Raw genomic sequence first — 14,676 nt, forward strand, 5'->3', positions numbered from 1 at the left:
GCCTACCAATACTGAAGTGTCACTTGCCGTTACGGATGGCATTCGCGGCGCCGCGACCATCATTTTAAAGTAAGGTTATGCCGAAAATCAGTGCAAACCTATATATGTATAGGAGCTGCACAACCATAGTTCTAAATAAAAAAATATAACAAAATTCCTATAGAGAAAGATGTTAGGCAAGGAGACACGATATCGCCATTACTATTCACAGCTTGCTTAGAAGAAGTATTCAGAGACTTGCAATGGGAGCAGTTAAAGATAAGGCTAGAGAGCGAATACCTTAGTAATCTGCGATTTGCTGATGACATTGCCTTGCTAAGTAACTCGGGGGATGAACTGCAGAGAATGATTGATGACCTGGACAAGAAAAGTTGAAAGGTAGGCTTTAAAATCAATATGCAAAGACTAAGGTAATGTTCAGATGCATAGGGAAGGAACAGCAGTTTACGTTAGGTAGCGAAGCACTGGAAGTAGTGGGCGAAAATGTCTACTTAGGACAGGTAGTAATCGTAGATCTGGACCATGAAAATGAAATTACAGGGAGAATAAGATTGGGATGGAGCTCATTTGGCAAGCACTCCCAGATTATGACTAGCAGCTTACCGGTACCGCTCAAAAGGAAGGTATACAACAGTTGCATCTTACCTGTGCTTACCTGTAGGGCTGAAACGTGGAGGCTAACAAAGAGGATTCTGCTTAAGTTGAGGACAACGCAGAGGGCTATGGAAAGGAAAATGGTAGGGGTATTGTTAAGATATAGGAAGCGTGCAGGGTGGGTCAGAGAAATAACTGAAGTTACTGATATTCTAGTGGAAACCAAGAGGAAATGGGGATGAGCAGGACATGTAGTGCGAAGAGAGGATAACCGATGATCGCTTAGAGTACCAAACTGGATTCCAAGGGAAGGAAAGCGTAGCAGGGGTCGGCAGAAAGTTAGATGGGTGGATGAGGTAAAGAAGTTTGCAGGGGTCAAGTGGACGCAGCTAGCACAGGACCGGGTTAATTGGAGGAATACGGGAGAGGCATTCGCCCTGCAGTGCGTATAGTCAGGCCGGCGATGATGATGATGATGGTGAGGATGCTGAAAAGCTCGGTATTGAGGCAATGCCCCTATTAAGGCATGTAACACCAAGCAGCGGTATGCAGTGCGGGCGCAATCGGGAATGTTCTTCAAACAAGACCTCATATTTCACGAAAACGTTGTTGTGGGAGTAACGTTCATGTGGTTTCCATCCTTAAATATCTGCGCAGAACACAGAGCGGAGAGTAGAGTCAAACTTTACAAAAAGTAAATTTGTTGCTGAACTGCACGCTGCAGTGATAGCTACATAATGACGGAGCTGTGCCAATGTACGCGTGCGAAAGGAGTGTGCTAGCCGCTTCCTTGAAGCGTTTAGACAAGAGGCCTCTGTCGGAGGAACTGCTGCTGGGCGCTTGGATGGACAAGGGGAAGGTTGTCCAGGCAGGGCGTGCTCTTTGCCGTTTTTTGTTCGCCTGTAGACTTGATTCGCGCTTGTAAAATAAGCTACTGTGCCGGTATATATATATTTCATATGCCTTCTCCCACATCATCACCCATCATGATCTTCTTTATTCTCTCCTTCCCCTTCCCCAGTGCAGAGTAGCAGGCCAGATTTGAATTATTCCGGCCAACCTCTCTGCGTTTCCTTTCAATAAATCCATTTATCTATCTTATGTGCGCAATACTGGGGTCTCTGTGTCAATGGCGTGTGTATCTGTGTGAAGCCTGTGTCCCCAGAGCCCCTGAAGACAGAGGCTCCCTTAGATCCTCTCTGAGGTGTTCGGAACCCTCTCTGGGCACCAACGGTAAAATGCATCTACCACTTGCGAGTCGCCTTCAATCATCCATGCCCACCATTTAGAATTTTCACCAAACACGATCCTTTGGCCTCGAAAATGCCTCGAACTACCAGAAGTCCACACAACAGCAAAATGAAGAAACTACGGCGAATTGAAATTCAAAGACTGAATGAAGAGGCAGCCGATGTAAAATCAAATTGTACAAACAACATCTTCAAACGCATCTATGGCATCACATCTCGTGATCTCCAGCGCCTTCTTTTTTTTAGGCCAATAAAGCAGTACGATAACATCATCCAGAAGTTATCGCAAATGAATGTCACGAATTCGTCGTTTGGTAGCGCTAAATTATACCTTATCGCTCACCATGAACCGAAGGCAGCTATGATCTCGCACCCCCAGCTATTTCGAGACGCTTCGAAACTCACACGAGTAAACACGCACTGTTCCTCCGTATTACGGCTAGCCAAAAGCAGACTGGTAAGGAAGGAGGAAAGCCGGACACTTTTAGCATGACAAAGTATCAACCCCCCGGCGCTGAAGACCGCCGACAAGCAGTTGCACAGTTGTGGTAAGGTGTTCCTGGTAGTTGTTACAGAGTTATCTGCTTCTACAGACCCTTGAACTTGTTGATAGTATATCTTTGTGGCGTACAAGAACCAGGCAGAAGACTGTCTGGTATGGACAGAATATACTTAATCGTCCCGCTCTACCAAGCGAGAGCAGGGCGATGCACTGCTGGCGTTCGGTCATGCAGCCGCAGCATCCTCTGTATCGCGCTCGGCCGGCGCACGCTGGAGTTTGTCATCTTTTTCAGCACTACCACCACGACGCGTGGAGGTGTGCTACAGCTTCAAGGGACTTATTTGTGACTTTTCCTGGCCCTACGGGGCTAGGATTGGCAATTCAACGCCGCTTGCGGCGGTGCTAGCCTGCCACCGAATTTTTATTAGTTGGGGGCCGTTATTGCACCCGCTTCCGCTTGGGTGGTGGACGGGGCTGTTGCGGCGCGCGTCATTCTCTCCCTCTTCTTTTCCTTTCTTCTCTACTTTATCTCTTCTGCCCGCACGATGCAGCGGAGGTGGCTCAGCTACAGAGTCATAGCAGACCCGTATATTTTCTTTTCCTTCTTCCTACAGCCACAACTTCGAGGAATAAAGCTTGCCCTGCCACCGCCAGATGAAACTACGGCGCTCCTCAGAGGTAGAAGTATATCTGCATACACGATAAATTACTCGTAAAAACAACCAAAGAAGGCTCTAAAAAACATACCTGTTTTACAAGTGCCAGGTGACACGCGTGTTCGAGTGCTTACCATCGCAGCGAGCCTAGCAAGTTGAATGTTTGCGGCGCTGTATGCGCTGGACACGTACGAAGCTCGTTTGAGAACAGACGAGTGGCATCGTTTGAAAGACCTAAACGGAGCTCGGCGGTTGTTAGGAGCCCACTCTAGAAACGAAGCTTCACGCATGCACGCCTCACCACCAATGCCCTGTACGAGCTTACTCGTTTATACTTTAGAATCTTGCACCATTCACCAGCAAAGGCGCATTCCTGAGCCTATACTTCCTCGATAGACATATACAGACTGCAATTGCAGGCTTGGGTTTAGTGGTGAGTTCTCGAGATGAATAAGCAAGATGGAGGTGGGCATTTATAGACGTTTTATGCGTGAATGTGCTTACATCGAAGGATATCTCCTCAGCTTTCCCACACATCCTCATTGCATGTGTCTGTGCGGCGAGCTTGTTAAGATTTCAAAAGCTTGTACGCTGCTGCTTCAGACAGCTACCAACGACGCGTGTGCTGCTTGTTAGTGGAACACTGAGCTGCCGAAAAGCTGGAAATAAAAGTAAAACACGGAAAATCCAGTCCTCTACATTTGACCGTAGCGCTGAAATGTATGCAAAGTTCTTTTCTTCCGAAACGCAGGTATCAAGCGCCGGCATTCTTGAACTTCTCCGCACGTGTGCACACTCGCGTTTTTTCTTTTTTTTTTTTTGTGCATCGACTCAACGTCGTTTACTGCGCAGCTTCGGGGCTTCCTTGCTTGCTTTCGTGAACACCAAGCTCTTCACTACCCTTTACTATTCTTTTTCATTCGACGGAATGTCTGAGCGAAGGCCCATTTATACGCCGCGTGAAAGAGCGCAGTTTTGACACACATTGTTTCGGCTCTGGGGCTTGTGAAAGCGAGACAGAACTATTTCGAAAGCACGAGCCGCATCACGCTGCAATTTACCCGCATGTCTGCTGTGTCAAGATAGAACCAGACGGGCTGCGAGCCGAGGTGGGATTAATACAACGCTTGCACGCGCTCTCTCGCCTGATTGGTTAGACAAAAGAGGACAGAAGTCTCTGCGGCCCTGCACAGAACAAAACTAAGCAAGACCAAGGAGTAGTATAGGTGGGGGGAGTGTAAAGGGAAGAGAAGGCGAGCTCAGGAAGTGTGCGGTGAGAATCCTGCGATCAGGGCTAGGGAACAAGAGGGGAGGAGAGAGAAGGGGAAGAGTTCCCGCGAGAGAAAGCATATCGACCGCTGTTCGCGCGCACTCGCCGGCAGGGTCGCAGTGAGCAAAGGGGGAAGAAGAGGCGAGACGAGGGAAAAGGGTCTTTCCTCCGTATGCGCGTGGCTTCCGTTGATCAATAATGGAGGCGCACACCGCGGCGCCTCACGGTCGCCGCGTGGAGCACTCTAGGGGGCACAGCGCTGTCGGCGTTCCGCTCATCTGTCTACGGAAGCCGCTAAACGGGGCAGTGGCACAGAGAGCTGGTGCCATACTGGTGCAATCGGCTCTCGCTCGCAGCAAGCGCAGTACCCTGCTGCGCCGAAGACGGGTTGGGTTGCAGCATACGGGCGGGCGTCGCCGAATACCTGAGGGCGCCGTAATAACGAAGGAACTTGGCGCATGGTTTTGCCCTTTCTCTTGTCTTCTGGAATTCTCTCTGTAATAGGTTCAGCGCAACTGCTCATCAAATTGAAGCTTCGGCATGCTATAAAAGAGATTTGGTTGTGAAATAAAGGGATCAACTTAGCTACTTGTAATATATTAGTTCTCTATATCCAACAACATCGTAACCTAACTGAACCAATGCGTCTCCAAAATAGGCGCACGCGTGTAAAAAAATAGCTGAGCTTTAAACATTGTCTTAAAACATATAAGGCATATATATACCCACACGATGGCTCAGTAAGTTTGACGTTCGAACAATGCCCTCAAAATCGCGAGTTAAATCCTGCTCACGGGGAAGTATTTCGACGAAGAAAAATAAGAACCCGCTTCTGTGATGTGCGATGAAAGCGGACACTGAGGAGGCCCAGGCTATTTAATTAATTCGAAGTTCTCCACTACAGCATCTCTCACTGTCATTGTGTCACTCTCGGGTAATAAGTCTCCCGTCTTAGTAATTCGTAGCCTACGGTCTTTGTGCATAGAATACGTACAAGTATTGCATGTTTGACATTTCGGTATTTTTGCCTGACTAGCGGATTAACGTTTAAATTTCAAGTTTCGAGGATAACAGCCGCTTTGTGTATCTGGAGTGGCATTGGTTTGCGACATTTTTTTTTTCGTTATCTCCATATTTTTAACAGGAAGCTTGAACTTCGTATGACCCAGCGCGGATATTACTGTCCTTGGGAGAACACTTCATTGACCTCTAAAGCAAATAAATGAATAAATAAATAAATAAACAAACAAACAAACAAACAAACAAACAAATAAATAAATAAATAAATAAATAAATAAATAAATAAATAAATAAATAAATAAATAAATAAATATTTTTTTTATTTCTTTCGACCTCAAAGGCCCCATTGAAGGGTTATACATGAGGGTATTATTACCTAATTAATAGGGGAACAAAGTTCCAAAACACGGGGCAATATCTTACCTCGTACATCTAGTGCCAAGAAATGTTAAAATCGGTGATATGAAAATATGAGCATCTTTAATACTGAATCAATGCTTAACAAATAAATAATAAGGTGGAGCTCTTAAACAAAGGTACTTGAACATAGTGATGCTCTTGAAATTGTGAAGTTTGACTCAAATTATTCAAGTTTATTCTTGTGCGTATTGACACTAGGAAGAAGGAAATTTTATCATGTTGATTTCATCTGCGTTATGTTTTCCAAGAGACTCAGTTTTCAGAAGCGTACGGCCGGTTTTCCGCATTGGGTCTTTTGTCAAATCACATCTCCGCTAAATATGAAATTTTTGCAAGTTGTTACCAATCATTGAGAGCCTCCAAGGAAATCCCGCGCCATTTGTTTAGAGGCGTGTGGGCGAATTGATTCTTCCGCCTTCAGGTACCTAAATGTGAAGCCTGGAATAATGTTAAACGTACACAGGAAGCCTTTGGTGCGTCTTCGTTTTGTATTCAGAATCGACATAAATATGACCTTCACATCGTATTATTAAAACTGCTGCGTCACATTCGGTGGAAGAACACTATATCACTGTGGCCCCATCTCGCGTGCAAAAAAGAGAGATACCTTGTTTTTAGACAAAAATCAAGTACGATTCGTCATACGAGATTTAGTCTCCGTAGACGTTTTTTCCTAGGAGAATAACTTTACGCACAAATTTCACAAGTCCAGCTTCTTGGGCTACCATTGGAAGCCTACTGCTGGATATTGTAAAATATTGTTCTGCGCCCGCTAATAGGAATGCTTTATAAGTTATTTATTTATTCGCATACCTACATCGCCCATGGGGCATCATTGTAAGGGGATTATAAACATTGTATGCGATATCTCATGTAGAAAACTCAAGGACGAAAATGAAACAAAAAACAAACAAGAACAAATAATACAAACAGTGCAATAATTATACATTGATATTAACAATGAATATGGTGAGAACTGCATGAAGACAGACATCAAGCAGGCTGGGGAAACCTTTCGGGCAGATGATCCCATTCGTTTATCGTGAAAGGGAAAAACTAACGGACGAAAACATTCGTGTGGCAAGCAATCTCATACTGCTTATTTTATTTTATTTTTTGATGCTCGTGTCCAGAGGAAATATAGTGTGTCGGATGCGTTGCAAAAGTTTGCTGAAATAAAACTACCATAAATATACAATGGGCGGCGTTTTCAAAATAATATTGAGATAATTGCTTTGTAAGATACGTTTATGAACCTACTGCTAGATAGATAGTATTAAATTTTTGTTGCCTAGCAGAATTTTGTTTCTGAAGTTTGTCCTGCGCCAATTACGAGCAATGATGGGGTGTGTTTTTAATAATAAATAAGGGGGAAAACTACAAACCAGCTGAGGGAGGATCTGAGGATGTACGGACAGTAGTGATGCAGTTATACAGCTTGGCAAAAAAATTACGCTCAGAAACATTTTCTCCGGAATTGTCCAAAATTTCTGAGACTGGTTATTCCCATTTGCATGAGCAAGAAGTAGCAGCGGGCATCAATTCACTGACTCTGGTTTCATCGTGTCGTGAGTATAAGAAAAAGAAACGAGAAAGCAGGTACTAGGTACATTATTACGATGAATAGATACACGGAAGCCTACCATTCTATCCACATCATTTGAAGATTCCAGCCATTGGTGCTAATTATAAACTTTTTCCGTAGAGACCGGGATATTTAGAGCCTTCCTGATGAATAAAACATGAGTTTTATATTTAAATTTTTGTAGGAAAGATGCTCTCTAATTGTAGGCATGCGCAAGCTGAATTCCCTATACGTTTAGAAGCACTCCATCTACGCACCAAGCATTCTTCTTTTATTTTAGTCATACCCTGCCACGCGTGCTGCAGCAGTCAAGCCGTTCTGCGTCCACCCCGGACGATTAAACAGGGACTTAACTCGAGATCCACAGGTTCCGCATCACCGGTCCCAAAATGCCCGCTCGAGGTCCTTCTAATCCGCTTTTCATTTCAACATACCGCACCACGAGCAGAAGCAAGGGGGGACCTCAGCCTATCCCTACGCAGCGGTCGGTACAGGGAAAGAGATGGCGTGGAGGATTCTGGCGGCAGCCGGGATAATAACAGCCCTGCATCGATCCCGTGGCAGCGCATAAGAAGAGTACACGACTGCGTCCGGTCCTTATCGCATCCCTAGCCAGCTTTGCGCGGAGGTCTTACCAGATTTTGCTTTCTTGTGTCTTTATTTTATTGTGGATTCTGGGCGCTGGTGCCCTGCCCTAAGACCTCGGAAGGGATCCACGAGGGCATCGCCCATTGCTCGATTTGCAGGACCGAGCTGGTTTAAAGTCGAGAGGAGCTTAGCTTACGGGTAAAGCAATGTACCGATCAGTTCTGTACTTTTGAGCTACATCTCGCTTCTAAAGATAGCGCAGAGTGACCGTAATCCGTGCAGGGAACCTGATGGAGAGATTATGAGATTAAAATATGGGGCTACACAAGGTAAGGATGTCGTATAGAAAAGGCAAGTCTTCTCAGCAGGCAGATGTGATATCAACCAAGTGTGGATTCCTGTGGATTAGAATGGTCAGTTCTGTGTTATTCTTTTTTTCTTTTCTTGAGTGCTGAGCAGGACAACTGAAAAGAAAGTGTTCTGCCCTTGCAGCACTGCAATAACTTACACCGGGAGCTTAGAGTTGTGGATTATATACGTCTTCACGTGTGTGGACGCATTTCGGTTTTACCAGGTTTAGGTTTTTTGCACTGTCCTTAGAGTCTGAGATAAAATTCTAATTACGTACGGCGTGTTGATAAAACAAATTTGCAAAGCGAAAAACAACAATGCAAGTAGTGTATGGGTCTAAAAAATCCCCCAAGGTGGTTTGTTCCAAGAAGAAAAATTGCTCCCTAATAAGCGACTTTGGCACAGCAACAGAGACACGAAAAAAACAAACAATAGTTTGTTTTACACATGGTAGTTAGAGCTTTTTGGACACCATCAGCAAATAAAACTAAGCTCATTTTTTTTTTCTTTGTTTCTACTGGAAACTCCTACGAAAGTTGCATAGCTTTACTTAGCCGCCATATGGCTGCACTGAGGGGGATGGAAATGAATAATTAATCTCTCGCTTGACACTGTCATTGTTTAAAGCAACTAAGAGCGGAAGGCCCGTAACATAAGTAGGGGTTGGACGTTTAGGTTTATATCGAAAAACACCGATAAAGGTACGCCGAAAGCATTTTAAGAAGTTCGGTATAAACCGAAAAAGGTCAGTACCTTTTCATGCACACCGCGAACTCTCGATGACGGGAGAAAATTACAACCGTATTCAATCCAGGGGCATGATGTGAGACAGTGGGATCGTTGGTTTAAGTACAGCGGTTGAGGGGCTCGAGGCAGCCGTGTTTCCCGACCCTCATAGACATGTCAAGCATTTCAGAAGTGGCGCCTGTGGCGAGGTAGGCACTTCGAGCGTCGAAGGACGGACAGACCAGAGAATTTGCAGCGCAAGTGTACCTGGGAAATCGCGGAGACCAAAGCCCGCCAGTTTTATGCCACGTGACACTTCTTAGACACATGCCGAGAGAAGCGCGTTTGTTTTTTATGTAATTTGGTTTATGTAAAAATTTCATCTTAATAAATAACATTTCAGTTACTCCTTTGCCAAACGTGTGAACTTATCTTTTATATATGCGTTTTGTCTTAACGCCAATTTTCATCATGGAAATGGCATTTTCATCCAGGTTCTTGGCTGTATATATGAGAGACAGTACAATAAACAAAAGTGCATAAAACAAAGTGCACGAAAAAAAAAAGCCAAAATGTACCCTATGTCACTCTAATCTGTACATGGATGCCTTTATCTCACCGAAAAAAAAAAAACAATATTTATTCAGCAGAGAATAATATTAACCGAAAAGAAGAACAACAAACGGAAGTGTTGCTTGCAAATAAACACCTAAAAAAGTCGGCCGAATTACCATAAAATAAAAACTGAAAACTCCAACCCCTAAACATAAGAAACAAAAACGTAATCATTTAATAACACCTTCACTAGGCCCATTTGCGTGGCATGCATTTCGATGGGACCTTTCGAAGGGACGATATAAGGGGCTAGCCAATAAAGCGCGGCCATTATCCTTTAGGTTGTGCTTCTTCCAACGACACAGAAAAAAAAATCCAAGTAAAACGGTTACCCACTCTAGAATGCCACCGCCTTCGCATCACAGTTTTCGATTAAGTTGTCTTTCCCACCTGTCGTACGTAATCGGCCGTCGTCAGTTCTGCGCCTGGCAAGTTTCGAGCCAATCGCAAGCCTGGCGGGTGACGAACAGCCAAAGTATAAGCACGGGAAGGGGAATGGCAAGAAAATTAACGCAGCCGGTGCTTATGCAAGCGTGCGAGGGGGCCGCCCCATAAACACAACTAGGTAAGCAAACAAACACTTCGCACCCCCGAAACGCCCCTCATTACCCAATGCAAACTACTGCACAACGCCATGGGCTCAGTACAGCGAAGCAAGCCTGCAGCCGCCCACAAGCAGGTCAAGACCGCACTTAATCGGACGCTTCAACGTAACTCCCTAATGGGGACGCCAGCGGGCCGGCCAAAGGGAAGAGTGTGTGTTTTTGACAGATAGGCGGCTGTTTGTGGTCCACTTATCACTGCGGAGAGAGTGTGTGTGCTTGCGCAATTAGACGCTGGCGCAGCGCTTGAACCTTCCGGAAGGCCGCGGGCGGGGCCCGGAACTCGACACTGTATACGTTAAGGCGGTGGCGTGGCGCACGGTGTGCTCGCTCTTGCGTTCGCTTTGGTCGCTCACCGTGCAAACACTAACGAACGAGAGAAGGGAGAGTACTGACAGCGGCACATGCTGTGCGGGAAGAGTAAATGAAGAGTGAACAGGAAACAACTGCAAAGGTGAAGCACAGGAGGGAAAGACGTAAGATGAAGCAGGGATGCAACGGCCCCCAAGGGCGACCGGCGTTTTATACCGGGCGGTCCACCACATGTGCCCGAAAGAAGCAGCTTGAAAAGGGAAAGAGAGGGAAAGAAAAAAAGAAGAAATAACAGAGAGAATTTATGAAGCTGCGTCTTTTTAGAGGTCCACGTATTTGCGCCTGCGTCTTTTGTCCCACAACTCAGACTGGCATCTTTTTTTTGTCTTAATTTTTTGGATCGTAATGCATCCCATTTTCCTTATTGTCACACTTGGCTGCGTTCCCCGACTTCCTTTTCCTTCGCTTTTGGGATGTGCGCACCGAGCAGGCGTTCCCGGCGCCCGTGTTCTGGGTATAGATTGTTCTTTTTTCTTGCTTTATTCCTTTTTCTCCTTTTTATTATTTTAGCTCACATCCCCGAGGTTGTGTTGGGAACGATTGAGGCGTTAGCTAGAAAAGGGCTCCAATCGATGATGGGTCCTCGTTCGACACGGCGAAGAGAATGAGAACGCTCTGAAGCGTATCTCCGTGGCCGTGTTTCACGCGAACCTTGGGGAGGAGGGGAAAGAAGTGCGGCCGCTTACGGAATTGGGAGGGCAGACGTCGACGGCAGGGGAGGAAAACACGTGGCCCAGATCAAGAAGGGAAGAAAATCCCACCGAACGAGGAAGCAGTCACTCACGGGGAAATGTTTTCGCGGTGAGGCGGGGCGCTGTGCATTTCCTTTCTTCGTTTTCTGCTTTCTGCCAAGAGCCCGCCTGCTTGTGTCGCTGTTGATGGTGACGTTAAAGGGACGAGGAGCGATTCCATGAGCTGCGACATAAAAAGAAAGAGTAGGGATAACAAGAAAAGTTGAGTGGCTCTGGAACATTGCGTGATGTAATGATACATAGATTTAGAAATATACGACAACGTGCACCCGCAGATTGCCAGAGGAAAAAAAATGAATAGACCGGAGCTTTCAGCAGCGGCCGAGAAAAAAAGCTCACGTCGTTCGAACTTGGATAGTATGCATTGCAGGAACTAAACCAATCTTGCCGTGCTTAAAACAATTTAATAATGTCATACTCGCAAGATGCTAGATCGAATTTTTTTTTTTGTTCGATTCTCTTAAAGGTTCAAGTTGGTTTATAATTCGTACGCAGCTTATATGCCGATCGATAACCTTTCTACGATGCGTTCTTCATTGATCAGTCTCTGGCATCAGCAGCTTGCAAAGGAAATCATTGCAAGCAAGTGCGCAGCAATAAAAACTGAAGATAGCCTGAGAAGCCTGCCCTCTGGTGGATATTTTATTCATGAGGCTATTATTCCGCCTTTCCGGATGCACCCGCTTTCGTATTCTCCATCTTTCTGAACAGAGTCTCTGTGTGCTACAACGTTGGTGCGTCACATGTAATATTTAACATGTAGTGTTTGTCGCGAAGCACCGCGGAGAGAAATGCTTCAAATACAAGAACTTAAGAAACGCTCAAGGTGAACAATACAGACAGAGAGTGAGGGGAGAAAGGAAGGAAGGTAGGGAGAAAACTTTATTTCGTCAAACAGATTGACGGATGTTATAACCTGCAAGATTAGCAGTCGGCCAGGATACATTGGTACCTGGCGACTGTCTGGGTTTGATCGATAATTTCTTTTTGTTTATTATGAAATTATTTGCTTTCTTCTGGATACTATACTGATTTTTTTCGGCAAACTAACGCGTTCTGACGTATGAGAAAACATAAATTAGAAACTTTTCCTGTTACGTTATTCAAGCTCGTAACATCCAGACTGTGGCCAAAACGCGGAATTCGGCGTTAAGGCAAGCATTTTCTTCTGAAATCCGCACGCGTTGGTGAACTCTATGTTTCATTTCTTAGCCTTTACTACCAAATAAGAGCTCCGTTTCTTTTTGTTTTTTGTTTTTTTGTGATAGAATGCCGGTGTTTATTTATGCAGAATTATTTCAGGTTGTTTTCAATGCCTAATAGGAAGTTTTAGAGCTTTCTCTCCCCCCCCCCCCCCCCCTTTCCATTCTGTCTCAGCAGATATCTCTGCCACGGCAGCTCAATGGAGGCGCACTTTTTATTGAGCGGCCGTGTCTGTTTTTGTCAGCAGAACTGGTTGGTTTGTTTGTGGGGTTTAACGTTCCAAAGTGACTCAGGCTATGAGAGATGCCGTAATGGAGGACTCCGGGAATTTCGACCACCTGGGGTTCTTTAACGTGCACTGGCATCCTACAGCACACGGGCGCCTTGCTTTTCGCCTCCATCGAAGCTGCCGCCGAGGCTTATCAGCAGAACTGTCTTTTGTCTTGGGAAAGGTTGTTTTCCACTACCTTCGATCCGCTCCAGACACATCGGTCAGGTGATGCGTTATGATTGCAGATAATACAAGACTCGGGATGCCAGCCCATAAATTGTCAAGTGAGAGGTCTGCGTATAAACATAATCACAATCGATTACTTGCACCTGCTCTGTCAGTTTTGAAAGTGCACCCCCCCCCCCCCTAAAAAGCAACAACAACAACAACAAAATATTCAATGCAAACACTGAAACGCAACCTTGTTACCCTTTTGACAGCCGTCGTCATAGACTTCTTTTTTCATTAGACCCAAATTATCTACATCTTTCCAAGTGAATCTGCATTACACTATACAAAATAAACTAAACAAAGTTGTGATTACTTTTTCTAGAAAACAGACCAGAACTGACGGGTTTAACACGCTACAAAGCAATCTATCCGTAGCTTCCTTTACGTTCAAGCTATTTTCAGCTCAGTGGTTGTTTTATCTCCTCGGCAATCATGCATCTTTTCCTTCTTTCTCTCAAACGCAGCGAGCTCCGAGGCAACGTGTGAGACGGACGCCGAATGCCGGCGGTTGAGCTTCCAGGCGGCATCCGTGGGCATCGTGTGCGAGACGTCTACGCACCGTTGCGTATGCTCCAACCGGACTCTCGTGCTCACGCGCCGCGGGACATGCCTGCCCAGTAAGTGCGCATGCGTGATGACCTCCACCCCATCCCTCCCTTCCTCCCTCCCTCGACGGCACACTCCATCGCATATCTACTCCCCCTTTGCCAGTACAGCTTCACCGTGGACGAAGATAGCCTCGGGAAGCTCTGCACATCCAGCGCTGCTCTAAGCGACTTCACATGCTAGAGCTCCAGATGCATATAATTTGAAGCTGTCACGGTATATTGACCAGCTTAACGCCTCAGAAGTTTCCTAAATGCGGAACGACAGCGTGGATATCCTGGAAGCGATGAAACGATATTTCGAGCGTATTGACTCTGTGACCATGGCAAAAGTTTATATTAATGTGCTTGCTCACGGATGGCTGATTCCAGAGCTCCGTATGAGTGAATTAGGAATAATTTCTACTCAACGTGCTATTCTTTCTTTCTTCCTGGAGCAGCTACCTCAGAAATGAAGCGGGTATAAACCTATCACATATTCTATCTTTCCGACCGCTATTGAGCCGGCGGCCACAGCTGCCACTTCTAACCATCGCAAGAAACGTTTCCCAACATGGCACGTCTCGGCAGAAAGGTTCCGCTTGGTCTGCAGTAGACCGAGACGCAATTACTTCAGCCGTCACAGCGCAACTTTTCGGGCGCTGACCTTTTGTGCGCCTTCGTGAAGCAAATCTCTTTCATCTCCGAGCTCTTTCCAAGCAGTGCTCGGGTCGCAGGTCAGCGCCATCTGGTGCGGTGCTGCAACGTCGCGTTTCTCCTCTACCGAATTCCCCTCATATACCGGACTTCCATTTCATTTCCATGCCCCAGAGTGGAAGGGCGGTGCGCAATGCGTCTCGTTGTTTGGTATTCCCATTTTCTTCTCCTTTGTGAAACATGGCTCCCGACTCATGCTATGCGCTCGCCTTCCCTTTGCCTTGCCCCCCTGAATATATCTCTCACCACAAACTTCTATCTCAATTCCCACACACCGTTTGTCTCTCTCTTCCCAATTTCGCCCTAATTGTCAGTGGCTCCTATCCCTTTTTCCCCGCTATCCTCTTTCCCTACGCTTCCATTCGGT

General features: G+C 45.8%; 1 protein-coding gene across 1 annotated transcript in view; it reads left to right on the top strand.

Annotated features, from left to right (window-relative positions):
• The window catches only part of jus (EB domain-containing julius seizure protein), a 180,128-nt gene that overhangs the window by 107,612 nt on the left and 57,840 nt on the right, over positions 1-14,676 (top strand). The window contains exon 2 of the mRNA XM_084607979.1: positions 13,473-13,625. Within this exon, the coding sequence (XP_084464105.1) occupies positions 13,473-13,625 (153 nt within the window). The remainder of the gene's footprint in view (positions 1-13,472; positions 13,626-14,676) is intronic.

Source organism: Amblyomma maculatum, chromosome 6 (genome assembly GCF_055883805.1).
Source record: "Amblyomma maculatum isolate TAMU_Amacu chromosome 6, ASM5588380v1, whole genome shotgun sequence".
Classification (NCBI taxonomy): Eukaryota; Metazoa; Arthropoda; class Arachnida; order Ixodida; family Ixodidae; genus Amblyomma; species Amblyomma maculatum.